The sequence below is a fragment of the Zootoca vivipara genome, chromosome 4, assembly GCF_965207765.1.
Source record: "Zootoca vivipara chromosome 4, rZooViv2.hap1.1, whole genome shotgun sequence".
Taxonomy (NCBI): domain Eukaryota; kingdom Metazoa; phylum Chordata; class Lepidosauria; order Squamata; family Lacertidae; genus Zootoca; species Zootoca vivipara.
The window spans coordinates 29,439,715-29,462,909 of record NC_142587.1 but is presented as its reverse complement, the minus strand read 5'-3'; the positions used below and the strand labels follow the sequence as shown (position 1 = coordinate 29,462,909).

The following is a 23,195-nucleotide window of genomic DNA, read 5'->3' as shown; positions in this document are numbered from 1 at the left end:
ACAACCGCGTGGGTTGCACAACAGGGGTTTTCCCCTCTTAGCTGCTCCCTGGGTGAGTCCCAGAGCTCTGAATGAAATCAAGATGTAGTTAGAGAGGAAGTACATCTTGGAAAACCTCCTGATCAGCACTATTGTAACAGTAAAGGAACTGGAAACAAACCTCCCTTTGTTTTGCAGGTGATTGTTGTATGGATTTGAAGTGCCCCAACACCTACAAACATATCTGTCTGGAAGCACCAAGACTGACTTTAACTGGTTTTAAAGTGGTCATCCTGGAGCAAAGGAACTTCAAATGAAGACTGCACAAGTTTGCACCAGGACAAAGTGGTTGGTTTTGGGGGTTTGTTTGTTTTTGTAATAATATTTTATTCTTTTTCCCATAGAGAAAGTAATTTGTTGCTCAACAATTACATTCCAATTCAACAAAACTAGCGACTTCCTACTCACCCAACATCAATGTTTATAACTCAAATCACGAACAATTGCATTTCAAGGTTTCCGTCTTATCTAATTTCATACTCTCTAACATGTTTCTTAATGTATTCTGCTGTTTTCTTACACTTCAAACTCCCCTGTGGTCTTTGCATACGGGAAATAACTTCACATATAGACTAGGAATGGTTTCCAGTCTTCTTTAAAATATTCTAAATCTGTATCTTTTATCAAGTGTTTTGTTTTGCTTTTTAATCACACTGCATGTGTCAATCAGCTTACCAGTGCCAGAATGCGTTACCATCAAAGCTGTTTTGTGGTCCCTGTCTGCAACACAGTTATCACTGTCTGTACTTCCTGCATTTCATTTCCCTCTCACCTTACTGTTTACAACAAAAATGTGTACGTAGATGTACGTAGTTGAACGTCAACTCTCAGCAGCCCCCATCAGCATGGCTAATAGCCAGGGATGGGGCTTGGAGTCCAATAACATCTAGAGGTTCACAAGAGGTGCATCTTCAGCCTTCACAGGAAGTTGCATAATGAAGATGCCAGACACACCTCTGTGGGGAAGAATTTCCACAACTTAGAGGCTGCCACCCCAAGCTTCAGAGGGCAAAGGATCTACCCCCTCTGCCAGTCTTAGCACCCAAGAGGGTCGGTAGGGAAGCAGGTGGTCTTTCAGGCATTTACAGTATGTGCACCATCCGTCATGTGCACAGAGCAGTACAATGCCTGCCGGATTGAATGGCCTGGGTTGTGTGCCTCTCTTTGTTCAGTTAGTAGACTTTCCCAGCAATGCATCTATTTTACTTTGGGGAAACATGGTTAGGCAGGACAGCCAAGAAGCCTGCCCAGGCCAGCAACAAGGAAGCATCCCTTCCCTGCTGCCAACACAATGTCTGAGAAGGATGGGAGGGACAACTACTGCCCTCCTCACATCTGCTCGCCTAATGGTAGGGCCAGCATTAAGGGCAAAAATTGAAGTTCTAAGTATGTCAGGCTGGTTTATGCTATGCCTGACTCTGAGCAATCCATATTGTTCTTAATTGCATGGCATAAAGAGGGGGTATTTGTTGTGGGATCAGTGCTCATGGCGCATGCAAGCTTTTTTTTTTTTTTTGAAGCCTCCACGTGACATGGCTGCCACCCTCATTTAATCTGGATTTACACTTTCTGGGGGAAATCTGATCGGCCAAAAAAAAAGCCCCCTTCAACAATCTGTTTGCAATATCTCCACAGCCCTTTTGCAATATGAAGCCCCCCTCCCCACCTGAAAGCAGACTCCTCTTCCATTGTGGGCCTCAAGGACACAAGTCATAAGCACACACTAAGGCAGGTCCCGCCCTCACGGCGTAAGGCACCTTGTTCAAGATCCCAAGTTCTTGACCATCAAATATGTTTTACAGCAGAAGACCTACAAAAGACCATTGCAGGACATCACTGACCAAAGCTCTCAGTGTGGCAGAGGGTCATTGCCTTGCTGACAGATGTCAAGAGGAAGTTCCACCTCAGCTGGAAATTAGCAGCGAGCTTTCTGAACTCTTCTTGATTCTTGCTTGGCTGCAATGAGTCACACAAAGACATTTCATTGTAACATGGCCCCAAAGACTGCATTGACCAATGCTTCAAACCTATACCAGCCTCCCTGAGAATAATTCCTACTAAAAACCAGTGAGCTCATTTTTGATATGATTAGCAGTTTGGGAACTCTGCCCCCAAGATCCACAGTGGAAGGAAGTTAGGATATAAATGTAGGACTTTTCTTCCACTCTGCACATAAATTTCTTCAGACATAGGTCAGTTGTCAAGTGGTTTCTGGCATACCATCAGGATGTGCTTATAAAGCAATAGGAGCTGCTTTAGTGAGTGAGACTTTGGGAACAGGGTTGAACGTATACCTGCATTTGTGTTTGAGATCATACTGAAAGGTCCCTCTATTTTAGTATGCATTTTATTGATCTTCACCCACAGTCCAAGCACACAAATATTTCAGTTCAACTACTTTCAACTAGTGTAGAAACCTCGTGTGTGTGTGTGTGTGTGTGTGTGTGTGTGTGTCCTTCTCCAGGCCAAGGGCTATATTTCTGCTAATCAACTTGCCAGGGACCTCATGCCAGCAGTGGGCGGAGCCAAATTGACACTGGGAGGAGGGCAAAGTGGGCAAGTCCAGAGCTGGTAGTGAGCAGGGTCACCCTAATCCCACTCCTTCAACTTTCTCTCATATGAATGCACACACACCAGCTTCATTTTAGGAGCATCACCGTCTCTGTGTGAAATAAACACAGTATCTCTAAGACTGCCTAATTTTGTACCTGAATCACGAAAGCCTCAAGGTCCGAGGACAAACAATTTAGCAAAACCCTAATATCTGTTGAAGTGTCCAGTGAAGACATCAGATTATTCAAGCCTATAAAACAAGTGAATATGCATTGGCTCGTAGATGGCTCAAGGCTGCTCCCGAGTTTAAATCTCTTTATACTTAACAGAGACAAAACATGTTAAAAACAACTACTGTATTAATATGAAGACAATATCTTTTCATATTCACTTCTAGTTAAGTAGGATCTTTCTTCTACAGCCTGTTGATTCCAGACTTCACTGCAGCCTCTACGGAGAGCTAGGGCTTTAGTCAATCAATGTGTGTTTGTTCTTATATGTGAAAAATACTGTGCACAGAGCAGCCGAAATTCAACATTTTTTATGTTCAATTCATTTTAATGAGATTAAGAATCAAGTGTTCCTACTGCATCCAGCTTGGGCTGGACCATGTCAACTGTTGTTGTCACATGAAAATGTAAGGCACGGAAACCATGAAAGCTTAATCAATGAAAATGTTATTCTTTGATGTGAAGGACTGCGTCTCTGTACTAAGGTTACAGTTGTTCAAGACACACATGCCTTGTGTCCGTTGATAAAATTATGACTTTCACATACAAGCAAGAGGCTTTGCCATGAATATTATCTACTTTGATCAATTAGGTCTGATATTAGTGTACAACAAAGGGTGTTAGTTCAAGTAGCAACATGTAATTTCAATAGTGATGTGGCATGAACGTTTTCCTATTTCATAAGTTCCTTAGTAACAATGCCAAACGCAAACACAGTATTAGGAAAGCTTGTCAGCTTCAAAAAAATTCACTAAATACAGGTAAAATGAACATGAGCACTTTCTAGGGCATGAGAAAACTTTCCAGAGCAAACTGAAAACTTTCTGATGCAAATTACCCTAATTTGCACAGGAAGTTCTCCCAAGTGCTAACTTCCTTTCATCACAGCCATGCCCACTGTAATTACGGTAATATGCAGAGAATCCTTATTAGTAATATAAAACTTCAACAAGAGGTCCAAACCGAACCAAATGTCACAAAAGAATTTGGAAGGACATCCACATTTGAAACTAAGAACAACCTGTGAAATAATCCTCATGTGATATCCACATAAGAAAAACATTTTGTATCAAGGAAAGAGGGAGAGGTTCTCTATCAAATTCTAGCAGAAAAAAGTGAACAAAGCATTCCATTAAATAGAAAAATAGTAGGAGCCTGTGCTGCTACATTTCAGCTCTGTGCCACTTTCAATTTCATCCACATTTCTAAACGCCATTTGCAGCGAGCTTCCAGGAATGTCCGAAAACCCCTGAGTAATGACTGCGTTCATGTCCGATTTCAAAACACTGACTCTCCTGCTGTTGTTCAATACTATTCTCATGGTCTGTAAAATAAAGAGAGAGAAAATGCATGTCATTTATGTCTTGGGAAAAACAAAAACAAAACCAATAACCCCACTCACTTTCAATGGGTTTAATCTCAGTATAACTAACATTGGGTACAACCCAGGTTTATCAGATTGCTGATGATCTCTCTCACCTCCTCATAACACACAATATCCATCACCATTATCACGATCAATTAATAACTGGTAATACAGTCGCTATTATAATTAGCATCAAACCAGAATTGGGGCTTGGAAGGGGTTCTACAGTGGTGGCGATGATGATGCTTGGTACTCAGCAATTAACACAGGAGAAATGATTTTCGCAGTGCTCCAAACCTCTGTATTACAGCTTACTTTCCTTACCGACCTCCACCCATCCCACATTCTGTCCAGAAGGAGGCAGCATCTCGTAACTGCATCACGTCCAGCAACACAACACAACTTCAAACATAGGCCTGTGACTAATCCATCCTACAGAATGTTTTTGTCAGTTAATTCATTGCAACAGACTCCAGCTTTTACCTTTGGGGTACATACCTTTGCCATGTTAGCAAGGTAAGTCTTCCTCCGAAGTCTTTTTATAAACAAAGTCACCTCTGAGAGGAAAGGAAGAAACAAATGATCACGATTCACCACCACTTAATTCTAAACGACTTGTGTTACAGCCTGCATTACTAAACAGTTTGAACAGCTCGTATCTATGAATATTGACCCTGCTTTTCAAGTTCACATTTTTCAATATCAACCGTGCTTTTCAAGTCCACATTACTTGAACATACCTTTGATTTTAGAGGCGCCCAACAACGGTGGGAAGTCTTCCATAGTTGCGAGCAGCCAGCTTTTAATATTTTTGCTGAATAATCTGACCAGTTTGAGGTACTGTATAGAGACATCTTCCAGAAAATCATGAAGCAGAATCTTCTCCATTTCCTAAACAGTATTGGATAGTTACCCAAAGGCAAATGCAATGAACACAACATGAAAACAGATTATTTCCCAACAGATTGTTCCAAACCACTGAAGCGACCCAGTTCAGACAATTACTTAAACCATGGTTTAGGCCAGGCATGTCAAACCTGCGGCCCTCCAGATGTTTTGGACTACAATTCCCATCTTCCCCAACCACTGGTCCTGCTAGCTAGTGATCATGGGAGTTGTAGGCCAAAACATCTGGAGGGCCGCAGGTTTGACATGCCTGGTTTAGGCTTACATGATTAGGAATGACCACAGTGACCCCCCAACTCTTCTCCCCCTCCCCCTTTTAATGTGCAAGAGAAAAACTTTAACTTTAGAGCAAGCAGCAGTTCTGCATTACATTACAAACAGTCTTGCATTACAAACTTGGAGAAGTATTGTTTCTTGCAGTAACTAGGGTTGGATGAGAATCCATTTTGCATTTAAAGCTGAATCTATCAAATCAGCACCTGAAACAATATGCAAACCAAAACACACCTTTCCTTAGAAATCTGCACTTATCTGAATTTTGCAATGAAGTTCTCCAACCACACAATGTTTACCAAAAAATAAAAAATGCATGTGTTATAAATAAAGATGTTAGTGAAAATAACCTACAAAATGCATAGTGGTCAATAGCATATAAAAATATGTGTGTTAGTCATTAGGAGAAATTCTCTCTAAAATGCTTGGTCCAGTATACCTGAAGGAGTCTCCACCTCCATCGCTCTGCCCGGACACTGAGGTCCAGGGCCGAGGGCCTTCTGGCGGTTCCCTCACTACGAGAAGCCAAGTTACAGGGAACCAGGCAGAGGGCCTTCTAGGGAGTGGCACCCACCCTGTGGAACGCCCTCCCATCAGATGTCAAAGAGAAAAACAACTACCAGACTTTTAAAAGACATCTGAAGGCAGCCCTGTTTAGGGAAGCTTTTAATCTTTAAAAAATTAGTGTATTCTAATATTTCTGTTGGAAGCTGCCCAGAGTGGCTAGGGAATAAATAACAAATTATTATTATTATTATTATTATTATTATTATTATTATGAATTTTCATGAGGATATAGAAGGCAACAAGCAGCTGGATAAAGTTTGCACTTACAAATTTATATGTACAGATGCAAAATTAGAAATGATGACTACAATTTAAATAGAAATGCAAGTAACATATTTCACCATGATGGAGAAGACTGTGATTAGGTAACCTGTGTCCCTGTATAGTCTGCTGTCTTGGTGCTAACTGATTATGGGCAACTACAGAGCCCTTGATGTTAAACCTGAAACTGCCTGCAGGGGCTTTCAAGTAGAGGACTCCTTCAAACAGAGGACTCTCCACTGTAAAGTAGGACACATGGCCACACTAAGCAGCAGGAGGGACTCATAATAAGGTCTCCTCATAAGATCTCCTCAGAAAATCTCAATGCCAGTGTGGCGCCATGGTTAGGGTGCTGGACTAGGTCCTGGGAGGCCAGGAATCAAATTTCCACTCACCCATGAAGCTCACTGGGTGACCGCAAGCCACTCACTGTTCTTCTTAGCCTAACCTACCTCACTAGGTTGTTGTGAGGGTGAACTGGGGAGGAGAACCATGTACACCACCTTCTGAGAATCACAAATGAGCATCAATAATTGGAATACAATTATTCTGGGGTTTCCTTCTCCCCAGGTGAGGTTGAGATGATGAAGGACTAGGAATGCAGAACACCCCCCACAAATCCTGTATGAATATACAAGGTTTCTCTGTCAACCAAGGGCCATTCAAGCCATACATGTATTATCTGCAGAAGCAAGGAAGTACCCACCTTGGTTTTTACCTGCACACTTATGCCCCACTTCTCCCAAAGAAGGTCTGACTCAAAGTCTGGGACCCTCTGGCCTAATATATGAAAAGTGGTACCTGGAAGAGCTGCCTGTCGTAGCACTGAAATAGCTGGCAAACATCTGCCTGGGACATGAACATTATTGCGTCAGGCTTCAGAGACTTCCAGAAAACAGTGAAGAGCTCTTCTACCTAAAGGAGCACATACTTAATGAATTTTCATTGCAACACTGAAGTCATTTATTGTCAGGAAAAGAAGCTTAAGGACATTCGCTCAGCCCATAACCCACCCTGGGCCTCTGCCGCCTTCCCAGATGTTGGGAATCCCCTGGAATGTTTCCTTCCCCTAATGCAACAGTTACATTGCTCCTGAACATGCATCTGCACATAATGGTGGTTGGCTCGTGTGTGTGTGGGGGGGGGGGTAGAGGAAGACTTGCTCTACTCATGTTTGGCTTTAAAAAAATAAATGTCACGATGCAACTGGCCTAGAAGAGGGAAGTAAAATATCGGTAGTGATCCCCATTGTTTCCAAAAAGGAGGCAAAATAAAACTCTCAGGAGTATACATCATATATTAGCAATGAAATCTAGAAAAAAAAGTTTACAGGACTGTTCATTTTGCCTGCCTGTATATCATCATAATCAAGCACAGATTTAGGATAAAGTAGTTGGAGTAATGAGATTTATGGGAAGGAGGAAATTCCATTAACGGCTACAATCTTATATATATGCACGTTTCCTTGGGAGCAAAGGCATTCCCCCCCCCTCAAAGCAAATAGCATCTTAAGAACATGAGAGCCCTACTGGATCAGACCAAAGGCCCACCTATTCCAGCAGTAGTCAGAGTGGCCCAAGCCTCTTTCAGAGGAGGTGTTTTCTTCAGGACCACAGCACGGAAAGAAAGAGTTGAATTTCTCCTCCCTGCCTGCTGCAATCCTGATAATTATCAGCCTCTCTCATCATCTGATATTTGCATTTTAAAAACTAAAACAAACCTATATGGCAAAGGCAAGGACATATTTAACCTCACATCACCTTTGGCCTAAATACAGCCAGAGAAATTATGTGGAACTTCCTATCAAATAAACATGGAATGGGCTGATCTGAAGGAAGGCAGAGCTGTGAGCTTACGCAGAGACCTAACACAAACATCATACCTACCTGGTCGAGATCCTTGTTTTTTACGTTCTGCAACACTTCCTGGCAGTGGGTGCAATATGCATCAGCAAATAAAGAAACCTGGAATATATACAGAATGAGGCAACATGAAAGCACCATGGTCAAGAATTCATAATGGCTCCATTTATTCAGTCCTCAAAGCACCATGCAACAATCTACAACCAAAACAGGCCCAAACAGGTCAACAATATCATACAAAAATCTATTCAATAATCAGAAGCGGACTATTGTAACTCAGAAGTTTGGGATAATAAAAATAGAAGATCTTACTTGTCAACCTTAAAGGGACAAGGGAAGTAGGTTTCCCTTTGGGATAATTTCCACAACATGGGGGCCACCACCAAGAAGTCACTGCTTCTTACAATCTTGCTGTCCTTGGTGGTAGTAGCCACAACAGGGTCTCATCACTTGATTTGATCTCAACTCTGGAAGGGTTTTTATGCTATCAAACATACCAATTTACAGGAATATTTCTTTTCTAGCTCCTGCTCCCATGAAGAAAATCTCCTGAATTCAGGAAGTGGATATCCAACTGCTTCTTGGTCCTTCTGCAAAACGATAACAGTTTATTAAGTTTACAACAAACACTTACAACTATGTTTATTACTACTGGGTGGCACAACATTGGGAAACAACAGAGTGGAGTATTTTATTGATTGGCATTGGTGTGTATTTGCAACAGCCACATTGATCTGGGGCAACCTTGACATGAAGGATTTCTTGGGCGGATTGGACTGTCAGTGTGCTTTTACACAGTGTTTCCAGAGCCACTCCTATCCAGTAATCCAACTCACATTCCCATTAGCCTGATCAAAGGATTCTCACACTTGGTTTGATACTCTTACACAAAATACACGGGCATCACTGTCAGTTGCGAAATGCACACCCACGTATGGCTTGCCTATACAGAGCTCGTGCTTGTTCCTTTGCTAAACTGCTCCAGGGCTCGAACAGAAAGGTTTCTTGGGAACATGATGTGGGGCAGTCAATTAGCACTGCACATAGCCAGCTTCTGTTTCAAACTTGCAAATCTATCCCCCCCCCACCCCAAATTCCATCATGGAGTGGAAAAGAGACAACTGGGCTGAACACAGAAGAGGCAGTTTCAGAGTGAACCTACAGCTCTAAAATTGTTACGCCTGACTTCACCTTTAAAAAGGTGTGAGCAGCAAGTAACACTCTTGTATTTGGTTCTATGATTCTATGATTCTCTTCCTACCAGGAAGCAAGCAAAGAAATGGGTCACCACACTTAAAGTCTCTCACATACAGGATTTAATTATGTGCTTACTGTGATTCAGTGTCATGGCTCCTGCAGACTTCCTACAGCAGAATCATAGCCAGGAAGAAAAACGCTTTTAAAAAAGCATTCTCGGCAGGTTGCATTTCACCAATCCATCACAGACGGATGTTTTAAGAGTCATTGGCCCGTAGCCACCTCATATTAAATCTGCTTTGAACAAATACTCACTGTCTCTTTTCTGCAGCCACTGCTCTGATAACTTGCCGCATTCTCAAAACTGCAAACCTCCCCACTGTGGTAGGACAGACAACAACAAAACCTACTTTGAAATAGCTCTGTTTGGTTAACTATTTCTCTACAGTGTCTGAATCAGGAGAGGTTGCGGGTGTATGAACCAATGCCTGGGTGTTGTGATGGGCTAACAATCTCTCTGAATCCTTGGGAGCAAGTGGTTCCTGGGTTCAGGAATTAGGTTGTTTGCCTGTTTTGGGCAGGGTTGCACTCCTTCTGAAGGAACAGGTACAAAATTCAGAGGGTGCTCCTGGAATCATCTTTGCCACTAGAGGCCAAGGAGAGCTCAGTGGCAAGGAGTGCCTATTACCATCTTCAGCTGGTATGACAGCTATGCTCCTTCCTTCTTGAAAGATCTACATTGGCTCCCAGTACGTTTCCGAGCACAGTTCAAAGTGTTGGTGCTGACCTTTAAAGCCCTAAATGGCCTCGGTCCAGTATACCTGAAGGAGCGTCTCCACCCCCATCGTTCTGCCCGGACACTACGGTCCAGTACAGAGGGCCTTCCGGCGGTTCCCTCGTTGTGAGAAGCCAAGTTGCAGGGAACCAGGCAGAGGGCCTTCTCGGTGGTGGCGCCAGCCCTGTGGAATGCCCTCCTATCAGATGTCAAAGAGAAAAACAGCTACCAGATTTTTAGAAGACATCTGAAGGCAGCCCTGTTTAGGGAGGCTTTTTAATGTTTAATAGATTATTTCATTTCATTTCTCTGTTGGAAGCCGCCCAGAGTGGCTGGGGAAACCCAGCCAGATGGGCGGGGTATAAATAAATTATTATTATTATTATTATTAACACAGGTAGCTTGGCCACTGGCAACCTCACAGTTAGATGGCTGGCATGTACTGTCTGTGGGGCTGCCTTTGCACCTGGTCCAGAAGCTGCAACTAGGGCTGAATCTGGCAGCTAGGATGCTGAGAAGAGCATCTATTGTAGCTATTTCATCCATGCTGAAAGAACTGCACTGGCTGCCTCTTTGCTAGCTCACCAGATTCAAGAGCTTGCTGCTGACATTATTTTATTTATTATCCATTAAATTTATGCTTTGCTGTTCTTCCTCACATGGCAAACACATCCCTGGGGAAACCCAGCCAGATGGTGGGGTATAAGTAATAAGTTATTATTATTATCCCTGATAAAACAAGGCAATTAAAAATGAAATAAAGACGTATTTTAAAATACTTTAAAACAATTTAAAGCATCTAAAAAGCACCACAGAAGTGGTGGCACCTACCATCTGAGCTTCATGCATGGTTTTTGCCAGGTCAATCTTGGCCCCGGGTGTCTACTGACACAAGTAGTTTTCGATGCAGCAAGAATTATTTAAGCAAAAAACGAAAAAGAAAACAAATTTGGCCGTAATCAATCAGCCTTAAAGAAGGCCCGCATGACTGCCGACAAAGGCACTCCAGTACTCCTCTATTACAGCCTGCCAACTTTTTAACCACCATCCTATTTTTGCAGTGCCAGCAAACAGCAGCTTCCATTGGGCTGCCATACATACAGTGTTCTGCCCGGACACTGAGGTCCAGCTCCGAGGGCCTTCTGGCGGTTCCCTCACTACGAGAAGCCAAGTTACAGGGAACCAGGCAGTGGCACCCACCCCGTGGAATGCCCTCCCACTAGAGGCCAAAGAGAACAACAATTACCAGACGTTTAGAAGGCATCTCAAAGCAGCCCTGTTTTGGGAAGCTTTTAATGTTTGATGGATTTCTGTATTTTAGTGTTTTGTTGGAAGCCGCCCAGAGTGGCTGGGGGAACCCGGCCAGATGGGCGGGGTATAAATAATAAATTATTATTATTATATATTATAACCAGCAGGCTGTATTCAGCTTGGTGGAGAATAGCACGGCTTTTTTTTTTTTTTTGCAGCCGGAGCTCACCAGAATTCAGTTCTGGCACCTCTCAGGTGGGCGCCATTGCCATTATACGAGAACAAGGGAATTGTTCATGGTGAGTTCTGGCACCTCTTTTTCTAGAAAAATAGTGCTGGATAATAGGTTGTACAAAGTCCATAGGAGCCAACACCTAGGAGCAAAGGTTCCTTCGGAACCCCTCAATAAAATATTTGAGGCCCCCCCCCCACGTTGATGGGCACTGCCATTCAAATGGTGTTGCATGTGCCGCTTACCTGCCCCCCCCATATTTTATTCAAGTTGGCACACCTGGCAAGCTAGGTATAAGTTGCTTTGCGGGCAACACTTCTTGAAAAACCACAAAGGTTTTCAAGACTGGGACTTCGCTTTCTTTCTTTTTAATAAGGCCTTGGAGCAGCTTGACTTGAATTCTAGGATAAACTGCCGGGAGTGTAGTATGTAATACATTTCCTAAGAATTCCCAGCCCCTGCTTCTCTGAGAGGAGCACTCCAGCCAATCGACTGTTGCTACTATAGCAACACGCACGGATGGTGGTCTCTCTCTCTCAATAGGCTGGCTGGCATAGCTTGTCAGCTCTCGGGCCGCCATCCTGCTCATCCCTATTCCTCCTCAAGAGCCAATCGAGCTGTATGCATGGCCTCGTGGCTGCAGCTGCTGCCTAGAAACAGGGAAGCAGGAGAGCTCATCCCTTTGTTTGGTGATGTCAGCACCCTAAAATGAGCACCTGCTTGAAGCTTGCCATAAGTAGTCACAGATTACTAGCAAACATCCATCCTGACGGTGCTCAGAATATCCTAGAGAAGTGAACAAAACAAACCACTTTCCCCCCTCAAAGTGCTTACAGACTTAGCAGAATGAGGGAACTAAAGAGATGGAAAAAGGACCACGCTTTTACAAACAGGGATGAGGGAGCAGTGCTCACAGAAGGCATGCCCTCTGAGCCCAGTGATCACCTTGCAATGGCCTCTCGCTGCTGCCTCGTGTGAGGAAATTTCTCTGACGCGTTTGTTTGTTTGTTTGCCTCCTGAGTCTGAGGAGGTGCCTTTCAGGCTATAAACTTAGAGGAGCATGCTCACACCACACTTCACCTCCGAAGTCACTGTGAGGGCATGTGCCAGTAGTGGACTCCGTGATTCCTTCTGTCACCCACATTTCTTGCTGTTCCTCTCTCTTGGACAGAGCTGTTTATGTTACATGGCATGCCTTGCTCCGCTTATTATTTTGTCAAGAACAGCTTGCAGAATACAGCCACAATAAATCACCAGCCTGGAGTTGTTAGTTGCCCTGTGATGCTTCCCAATGCATATTTGTGTCTTCCCAATAAAAATCCTTTCCGGATTTCTTTCTCCAAACTGGGGGTGTGGCCTGTGGTGAGGCAGGAATGGCTTCGGCCTGTAACTGCACTGTGATCGCTGCCATACGGAAAGGGACTCTTGCACTATAGCACAACAAGAGTGGGACAAAAAAATAAATTGAGACATTTGTGGCATTAAAAGATTCAGGATTTCAGTAGCAAGTATGGGATGTGCACTGGACTGGAGACAAAGCAGTCTGTCAACTGAACCCCAAGATGTTTGCAGGCACAAACACTTCTGAAAGTGGACTCATTTATAACCACCCCAATGGCATCATGGCCATGATTCATCATGAATTCCCAATAAAAACAACATATGGAGGGGCCCTAAATTGAGTGGATGCTATATTGCGATGCCTACCCCAACAAGGAAAATGGATGGAGCCAGTAACCAGCTGTGAGTCATGTCAGGTTACCCTGCACATCCCCATCATGGTTAAAGTTATTTTTCCACAGGCCATCTGAGGCTATATGCTCATTTTTAATTTTGCTACATTGTAATGGTATTATTTAATTGTGATGGAAGTTGTCTGTTTTTGTGGCTTCTTTGAGAGGAAGGGCGAGATAGAAATTTAATTAATGAATAAATGAAATTAAATTCTTAAGACTGGTATTTTAATACGTTTGCTGACTTTCGTAAAACACCTTGCAGGTGCCTGGCTACATAGTACTTAAAACTGCATAGGGCCACACGAACAAATCTGCCTATGCTAATTTATTCTAATTTATAAGTAGAAACACCACAGTAGGCAAGAAAACTAATTTCCCACCCTAATCAGCCCAGGTAAATTTTTCCAATGAATTTGCACTCCACTGCAGTTCACACCAAACTAATTTCTCTTCAATTCGTTTATCCCCCATTAATTTCTCAGTAGATTATCCTCCAAAGCAATTAAACTCCCCTTAAATTATCCCCCATTCATTACCTCCAAATCATCTGGACAAAGTCATCTTAAATTAGTTCATTTCCCCAATTTAAAACCATACCCAGTATGTCCCAGGTTCAATTTCCCCCAAATTCATTGTTCACCCTCCAGATTTGGGGTCACCTTTTTCATCCACTACCTCTTCAAGCACAGTCATTCCAAGAGCAGAAATTGCTTTTTGCTAGTGGAAACACACATTTAGATTCAACCATGTGAATTTCCATAAGTAACTTGTCTCTCCCCCCCCAACCTCCCACTTGTTTAATATCAATGCAGAATATATGATTTAGTCTCCAGACAGAATCTCCATGCTGCTTACACAACTCAGATAAGCAGATCGTTTTGAAGCAATTTTTTAAACCTATAATTCCTCCATATATACTATTGCAGGCACCAGCATCCTTCTACCGTGATCTCATTGCTGAAGATATAACCATATATATATATATATATATATATATATATATATATATATATATATATATATATATATATATATATATATATATAAAAATATATATATATATATATATATATATATATATATATATATATATATAATATGATCAATGTATGACAAATCTGATTTTAAGTTTAATCAGAACTTGGCAGCAGTAGTTTTGACATTTAAGAATAAAATCTGCCGAACCGAATCCTGCTCAAACAGGTTATAACTGACAACCAGAGCTTGCAAATATATTCTGTTTGCTTAACAATGGGAATCCATAATTTGAGCTAATTTGCAAAGAGGGCCCCACTCTGATCCCTCAGCTGCTCAAATAGCTGAATCAGTAACTGGAAAGCTATCTGAAGTCCTCTTGCCTGGGAGTTTGTTAAACGGTCTCAGTTAAACCATCTGACCTTTGCATGCTTGGTTCTTCTTATTTGTTGACCATAAAACTAAATTTCACCCATTAGACCTGGGATTGGACCAAGACATTTTACTGTCTGAGGTGATTAACAAGCTGACACTGGGATAGCTCAGTTGGTAGAGCATGAGACTCTTAATCCCATACTTTGATGGGAAACTGTTTTACAGCTTCTGTTGCAACTACGTACGCAGCAAACTGGGACCCCCAGTCCTCAAAGTGCCAGGGTTACCATTATCTAACCAACTGGCGTAAATTCACTGGAAATACAATTTCAACTATCCGTACCCACATTTTGTCTTGAAACATATTTAAGAACCAAACCTGTTCTCCCCTTTCTCAGCCAAAAGATAGCAATAGTAGGCATAGAAGGGTGAGCTCTTCTTTATCTGTATTCCATCATAATGATACCTGAAGAATAGCAGACAAATTTGAGAGATTAATGAAGAGGCCAGTTGCATGGCGAACTCTCAGCCATGATCTGTAAATATCTGTCAGAGATTTAAAATATATAAATAAATGGGATACTTCCTGCGACACCTTTAACCACCTAATATGCTATGTACAACATTGTTGATAATCAACTAAGCCAGTGCAGCCAAAACTGTGGGTCCTGATGTGGTCCTGCTGGGTTGCACCAGGCACAGGCAAACTCTGGCCCTCCAGATGTTTGGGACTACAATTCCCATCATCCCTGACCACTGGTCCTGTTAGCTAGGGATGATGGGAATTTTAGTCCCAAACATCTGGAGGGCCAGAGTTTGCCTATGCCTGGGTTGCACAACGAATGACAAGCTCCCTTGCCCCATTTCCACAAATCTTAGGTTCTTCCTTCCTTCCTTCATCAGGCAGACAGCACACCCTTCCTACTGGGCAACCCCATTAAGAAATAAGCTCCTTCCGTTCATGACAAGAGTGGGGAACCTGTGGCGTTTCATATGTTATTGGACTACAACTGTGAACCTCCCTGGCTGCTGGCCAATGCTGGTTGGGGTTGATGAGGGATGAATTCCAACAACATCTGGAGGGCACAGTTTCCCCATTGTTGTTCTGTGTCACAGCCTAAATTCTATTCCAATACGTACTGCCTAGAATGTGGATGGCCAACGTATGTACTCTGATGTTTTAGAATGCAACTCCCATCAATTGCAGAGCAGCTCCTGATGTTGACCCAGAAGCTACAGCTTTGAAATGCATGGATGTGGCTGCTCACTGGGGCAAACAATCACCATTATGTTACACTGCTGCTGAAATAATTACACTGGGTGCTAACTGCCTACTGGGCTAAGTTCAAAGTGCTGGTACTGGTGCACAATTCCCTATGCAGTTTGGGACCCGGAAACCTAAAATACCCTATCCGTCCTTATGTAACCCAACTGATCACTGTGCTCTGCAGGAGAACACCAACTGCAGATACCATCTCATCAGGAGGGCTTGTTCTGCAGGACATAGGAACTGGGCTTCTAGAGTGGTGTAATCTATTTTTCGGTTTAGTACCAAACAGCCACCTTCCCACCCACTGTATTGTTGTTTTGATGCCTTCCTCTTTCAACAAGCCTTTTAAGGGGAAGTTTAGTCCCCATCTGTCTTGGATTTGAAAGTGTTTTTATATACAGAACTGTGTCAAATGTTTTATATCTGTTTTCACTGTTGATGTTTCCAGTATTAAATGACTTTGTGATGTCTCAAAGGAAGCAAATAACAAGCGGAAATAAATAAACAAAACAGCCCCAGGAAGCATGTCCAATGGTCAGTGATAATGGGAGTTTTAACCAACAGCAACTGAAAGACACTACATTGGCTATATACCTATGCCGTCCATTAAAAATGGATATAAAATATAAACTTGTGCAGTGTTGACTACTGATGAGATATTCTTCAATGTGTTTTGAAGAGGGAGGGAAAGTAAAGTTAAAGATGGGTCCCATTTCAAAATGCTTGAGAAGCACTAAGCTACAAGCCAGATTTTTATATGCTGCAATTTGGCTTAAAACAAATAGTTTCTCTCCGAGAATCATATGAAAACTGCTCTAAAGATCACCATGTTTTCCAATGTGAAGCTCTGCCCCACTATTTCAAGATTTGCCAGATTAGTGGTAAATTTAATTCTGTCTATAGACTAATGTCACATGAGGGGTGGGTGGGTTAAAAACCACAAGCAGTGACTGATCCTTCTGTTCCATCTTAGAATATTTATGAACATTAGCACCATTCAGCGGTCAACTGCCACCGGCAGAATATTAACAAACTGCAGTTACTATAAGGAAAGTAAAAATTGAATTTAGTGTGAATGCACACACATTGCCTGGAGGGGAAGAGAACAGGTGTGCTGTTTTCAGAAAGGAAAAGATGCCAGGAGGTTAAGGACTATGAGAACAGCTGGGGAAGCGAAGAACAGAGATAGGGATCTTAGATGCGAAGAGACTGAAGAAAAGAGTACAATAAACTGGGATTGAAGGGGGAAATGATGTAACACCCACAGAATATTTAAGGGAAATAGATACAGAAGAGGGAGGGAGTTGAAGATTTCTCTGTGAATGTATTTCACTGTTTACAGATGGTTTTGCATGAAAGTTCACCTTCCATATTACAGTACCCATTAACTCTTAAATGCACAAATAAGCAGCTGACTACAGACTTTTCTAATAGCCTCTAAATCTTAAATTAATACAAATTAAATGATAATGTACCTTGCACTTCCCCTTGTGCCCAGTCTTCTGGTTCCTAAGTCAGGGAACACTAACCGAACAAGCTTAAAAGAAATGCACAGAAAAAGAACAGGTTTTTTTTTTTAGTTAGTCACACTGGTAAAATATTTGTGTGCTTCCAATATCATCTCAGAACATTTCTAACCCATTTTCTAGCTATCACCAGGTGATGCACTCACCTGGTATTTCCTGAACTGAACAGCTAGTATTTTCCCCACATTCTGTCAATCTACTGTATCTAGAATATTTTACATGTTTTACAGTGCATTCCTCAGTAAACATCATCTACTCAGAAATAAGCCACATTAAGCCCTCCCAGGAATGTGTTTTAGGACAGCAGCCTCATGCCGTTTTTCACTTGACAGTTTATATCCAGAACTACGAAATGTTTACTCAGGTACACACTGTGTATGTCTCACAGCAGTTGTGAGTGGAACACATACAGTATTTCAACCACCATACTGAATCTCCCACTGGGTCTAATTAGAACCCAAGGTTCCCTTGTATGTAGATTTAATAGGGAGTTAACTCCCATTGAAACGAGCTGTATTGAGCAATTATGAATAGGAGTGTCCTGCACAAGTCTCAACACAATATATAATACCAAGTGATTACTGAACAGAGGGGAAGACTTGTTTGATAAGTATGTACAAATTTAACACCACTGCATCTCTATAATAAATGAATAGTATTGCATGTGTGCGAAACTCACAGATACAATACGACAAAAACCAAAAAATAGGATTAAAAAACAATGGGAATGTTTAAATGACTACTTAACGAAAACAGACAAGGGGACAAAAACATGGCTATGTTTGGAATAACCTTGTAAGGATGAGTAGCGTATATACAGTATATATTGTTAGACAGATTTAAAGGTAAAATGTTTATTGAAATATCTTTAACAGGAGGATGAAAATGTAACAAGAAATACTGTGCTGAAAGCGGTGGAAGCACTATGCCCTTGAGATGATCTTTTTCAAGCGGACCTTTATATAATCTTTTCTTCTTCTTCTTTTTTTTTGCTTTCTTTTTCCCCTCCCCCTCCCCTCTTACCCTTATTTCTTTCTTTTCTTGTTTCCTCCTTCCCCTTTTTTTCTCTCGTGCACCTATTTTCATCTTTTTTTTCTTTCTTTTTTTGATATTTGTCTACTCCCCCCCTCCCTATGGTTCTACATCACCCTCTCTACTCACACTTCACCTCTTCCTCTCTCTTTTTTACTTCTCTTTTTTCTTCTGATATTTCATAAAATTGTACAAGAATGTTCTTGGACCGATTCGAAGATGTAGTGTATTGTTTTATCCAATTTTCAAATAAAAATTAAATAAATAAATAAATAAATGAATAGTAGTTCTACTAAAATAATCTCCCAGAGCCCACAGCTTCTAGTGGAGCAGAAACTGGTAGAGTGCCATCCGAAACCAACAACATTTTAACATAGCAGCAGCAGCACACTGTGTATACCTTTCCAAATGTAGCTGGGTTTACTTGAGTCTGGGCCTCCTGTCTGCAGTTCTCCACATACATTTCATACAGCAGGCAACGTGGCACACTGCATCCTTCACATACAAAGAAATTGTCTGCTATCCTTGGAAGGGGGAAAAGAACCAAGAGGAAACAAAAGTTATGCCTATTTATGTTCTGAAGATGTAGGTTGCCATGTTTACTTTGAAGGACAGAAGGTTCACAGTAGGTAAAATGAAATTATAACCTAGAATTTCTGGGTTTACAAAGAGTTTTGTGAAACAAAATTGAATTCCATAAAATTGAATATTATGAATTCCAGAAAATTGTTGATTGCTTGAATACAGTGTCTCCATATATCATAGTTGTTGGTTTCACTTTGGTTATATTCTGCAGCTATTTTAATGCTTTTATATTTTATTATTTCATCTGCACACAATTCAGACTAACCAAACCTGATACAAAACACACACACACACACAATTTAATAAGTAAGTGATTATATATATAGCCCACCTTTTCCTCATCATGGAACATGTGGCATCTCCCATTCAGACACTGACCAGACCCAAACCTACTTTGGTTTAACAAGCTGGCTTCCTCAGACATACTTTTGCTCTCAGCTTATGCTCAAAGGTATTACACAATGACACCCATGCTATGCATTTGTGTCATTAAAAGCACATTTGAAGGATGCCATTTGAGGGCTATCTACTCAACAACCGAAACAAATAGCACAATTATTTTCCACTTCCGAAGCTGGTGGCAACACTGAACCGCATGGCAAATCGTGTTAGAGGTTTTTTTAAAAAATAATGCAGCAGAATGCCCCTTCAGGAAACACTGTGATGAATTCCATGTTTGCAAATGTATTAATTGTGAGGGAAGGGCCACAAGCTCATTGGCAGAGCACAGCATCTCAAGGTTGGGCTGGGAGAGAGACTATTGCCCAGCACCTCAGAGAGATGCTACCCCTCATCAAAGCATGCAGATTCTGAGCTGCACAATACAATGGTCTGGAGGCAGCTGTAATACTGCACTGCACAAAGTCTCTTGAAACTTATTGTTTTGGTGGGGTGGGGGCAGGGTTGGATTTAGGTTTGATGAGGCCCTAAGCTACTGAAGGTAACATGGCCCTTTATATGTCCAGCTGTCCTGTCAACAACAAATTATTGCTGTTTTTTGTGTTGAATATATGCTATGTGGTTATTTATGCATGCAACCAGTCCATGCAGAATGTAGGCACCCTATATATAGGTAAAGGTAAAGGGCCCCCTGACCATCAGGTCCAGTCGTGTCCAACTCTGGGGTTGCGGTGCTCATCTCGCTCTATAGGCCGAGGGAGCCGGCGTTTGTCCGCAGACAGCTTCCGGGTCATGTGGCCAGCATGACAAAGCTGCTTCTGGTGAACCAGAGCAGCGCACGGAAACGCCGTTTACCTTCCCTCCGGAGCGGTACCTATTTATCTACTTGCACTTTGACATGCTTTCAAACTGCTAGGTTGGCAGGAGCTGGGACCGAGCAACGGGAGCTCACCCTGTTGCAGGGATTTGAACCACCAACCTTCTGATCAGCAAGCCCTAGACTCTGTGGTTTAACCCACAGCGCCACCTGGGTCCACCCTATATATATATAGAAATGAGCAAACCAGAGATATTTTAGGCCGGGAGCAGGCTACCAGGTGGGGCCCATTACTTCCATTATAGGAGCCTACACAACACAAAACACTGTTGCTGTATGTAGGTTTTATTGTATTTATCTTATACTTTGGAAATGTACATCCAGTTTCTTTTTTCTTTAAATCTTTTTGGAGCCCCCAAGGAAGTGGGGCCCTAAGCTGTAGCTTGTTTAGTTTATACGTAAATCCGGCACTGGGTGAGGGACAAACTTATCCACCGATTTCCTCCTCCTGTCACGTCATTCATCAGCTCGCTCGCTTTCTGTCCGCCCACCCCAGTCCCATCCCGAGAGCCCAGCAGCTCGACTTTCCCTTCAGCACTCGCAGCTCGCGGGGCTTGCGTAGAAAAGCAGCAGGCAGGACTGCTTATAAAGAGACGCCTCCACCTCCAGGAAACGAGGTCGTGGTGGTGCTGGGGACACCTACCACTGAGTAATGGGCTGGTATATGTTACTACAGCTGCCGGGGAAATGCTCGGCCATCCCGCTGCGCACACAGGCGTCCCGAGCTGCCCCGTCGACGGCTCCGCGCGCGCTGCTGGTTCCTTCGCTGTTTATTTTAGAAGCCGGGCTCTAGACGGCGCGCCAGTTCGCTTAGGGGCTAAGCCCCGCCCGCGCCCACCTTTGGAAAGCCGCGCCGCTCGCTGATTGGACGGCAGCCGCGCGTTGCAACCTTCCATCGACCGCTGCGCGGGCTGATTGGTCCGCTCGAGCTGGCGGGGGCGGGCGGCTGCCGCTTCTGTTCGCGTCTGTTGCCGCAGCATTCACCCGAAGTGGCAGCTGCGTTCGCTCCCACCCGCTGTGTGGCTCATAAATAAAGCAGCCGCCGTTTGTGGGGTAGTAAATTCCACTGAGCTCAATAGGACTGACTTCTGAGTGGGCTTGTATAGGGTTGCGTTATGGGGCCTGTCCCTTGGGAAAATATTATTGTGAGTTGGGTAGGGTTACTCTATAATGATGCCTGAGTACCTTCTAATCCCCGGAGTTGTGGAACCAAAAAGTTAAAATCTAATGGAGGCAGGGGTGCCAACTTGAATAAACTTATTGGTTGATCCGATGCAGAGGTACTCAGAACTAAATCCCACTGGGGGATAAATAACAGCCTGATCCCATGGTATACTCAGTGCTCCCCCCCCCAAAAAAATGTTTAGGGGTACTTTAATTTTGACTCAAGCAAACCACCATTTTATAGTTAAAATCGGGGGAAATAAATACAGTAAATGGACAAAAGTACAAAGATTCACAAAATGTTTAGAAGTAAGTATGTGTACCCCCAGAAAAAAGCACTGCAATCCAATATTAGCACTTACCTGGGAGTGAGCTGGGTTGAATTCCTTGGGGCTTACTTCTAAAGGTACGGTATATGTATAGGGTTGGGTGGTTATGTGCATAGGGCCAGGTTTCATGTCTCCTCAGTACAATTACTTGAGAGGAAGGTGGATTTTGTTACTTCAGTTATGGAAATACACTATGGGAATTAAGGAATCATACTAGGCTCTGCAGAGGGCTGGGCTACTGCTTTCAGACAGGATCACCAGTTGCCATTGTAATTTGCTTTCCACCTCGGGAGGCATACAGTTCAATTGCATTCTGAGTATATATGTTGGCATTTTGGAGGAGAATTTTCTGAACAGGGATTGAAGAATGCAACATATGGATATGTGCCGAATGCTGAAGTGCCGTGGCAACCCACTGCTGTGCCATACATACATACATATCTAATAAAAAATAAAATAAAAATTCTGGATTTTCTCTTACTTTTGCATAAATGCGACCTAGAATTACAATGTCTACATGGGCATAGCCAAGGGGGGGCAGAGGGGGGCAGCTCCCTCCCAATAAAGTAAAACAAAAGAAATACTTAACTAACTGACCAATTATGTTGGTTCTGCCCTGCCCCCCCCAAAAAAGTCCTGCCCCACCAACAAAATCCTGGCTACGCCCTTGAATGTCTAGGTAACAGGACAGGTTTCATTCCCCTTCCAACTGTATCACTAATGGCAATCCACTTTCCATATTAAGACTAGCTCACGTAGGATTTTTTCACCAGGGGGTGTTTCTGAAGTCTCCATGGCAAGAATAACGTGCAGGACCAGACAAGACATTTCAATGCCTGAAGCAGCAAATGGTGTGTCTCCCTTCACCCCAGTTAAGGTGATGCTACCCCAGACTATCCAAACTATTTTGGCATCAGAAGCCAAAGACTTCCTCTCCTTAGCAGTTAAAACCACTATGAATAATAATTAAATTAAACATGGGGCTACCTTTGAAGGTGACCGGGAAACTGCAATTAATCCAGAATGCGGCAGCTAGACTGGTGACTGGGAGCGGCTGGCGAGACCACATAACACCGGTCCTAAGATTGGCTCCCAGTACATTTCCGAGCACAATTCAAAGTGTTGGTGCTGACCTTTAAAGCCCTAAACGGCCTTAGTCCTATATACCTGAAGGAGCGTCTCCACCCCCATTGTTCAGCCCTGAGATCCAGAGAGACACTGAGATCCAGCGCCAAGGGCCTTCTGGCGGTTCCCTCACTGCGAGAAGCAAAGCTACAGGGAACCAGGCAGAGGGCCTTCTCAGTAGTGGTGCCCACCCTGTGGAACGCCCTTTCATCGGAGGTCAAGGAGATAAACAACTACCTGACATTTAGAAAACATCTAAAGGCAGCCCTGTTTAGGGAAGTTTTTAATCT

General features: G+C 42.9%; 1 protein-coding gene across 1 annotated transcript in view; it reads right to left on the bottom strand.

Annotated features, from left to right (window-relative positions):
• The window catches only part of RFX8 (regulatory factor X8), a 29,965-nt gene extending 8,898 nt beyond the window's left edge, over nucleotides 1–21,067 (bottom strand). Inside the window, exons 1-13 of the mRNA XM_088667662.1 lie at nucleotides 20,931–21,067; nucleotides 18,827–18,950; nucleotides 17,344–17,405; nucleotides 14,978–15,064; nucleotides 9,570–9,633; nucleotides 8,555–8,647; nucleotides 8,082–8,159; nucleotides 6,997–7,110; nucleotides 4,929–5,079; nucleotides 4,687–4,745; nucleotides 3,990–4,146; nucleotides 2,748–2,842; nucleotides 1,881–1,995 (exon numbers count right to left, since the gene is read on the bottom strand). Coding sequence (XP_088523788.1) covers nucleotides 1,881–1,995; nucleotides 2,748–2,842; nucleotides 3,990–4,146; nucleotides 4,687–4,745; nucleotides 4,929–5,079; nucleotides 6,997–7,110; nucleotides 8,082–8,159; nucleotides 8,555–8,647; nucleotides 9,570–9,633; nucleotides 14,978–15,064; nucleotides 17,344–17,405; nucleotides 18,827–18,950; nucleotides 20,931–20,986 — 1,255 coding nt within the window. The 5' untranslated portion in view covers nucleotides 20,987–21,067. The remainder of the gene's footprint in view (nucleotides 1–1,880; nucleotides 1,996–2,747; nucleotides 2,843–3,989; nucleotides 4,147–4,686; nucleotides 4,746–4,928; nucleotides 5,080–6,996; nucleotides 7,111–8,081; nucleotides 8,160–8,554; nucleotides 8,648–9,569; nucleotides 9,634–14,977; nucleotides 15,065–17,343; nucleotides 17,406–18,826; nucleotides 18,951–20,930) is intronic.
• Nucleotides 21,068–23,195: the final 2,128 nt, after the last annotated feature.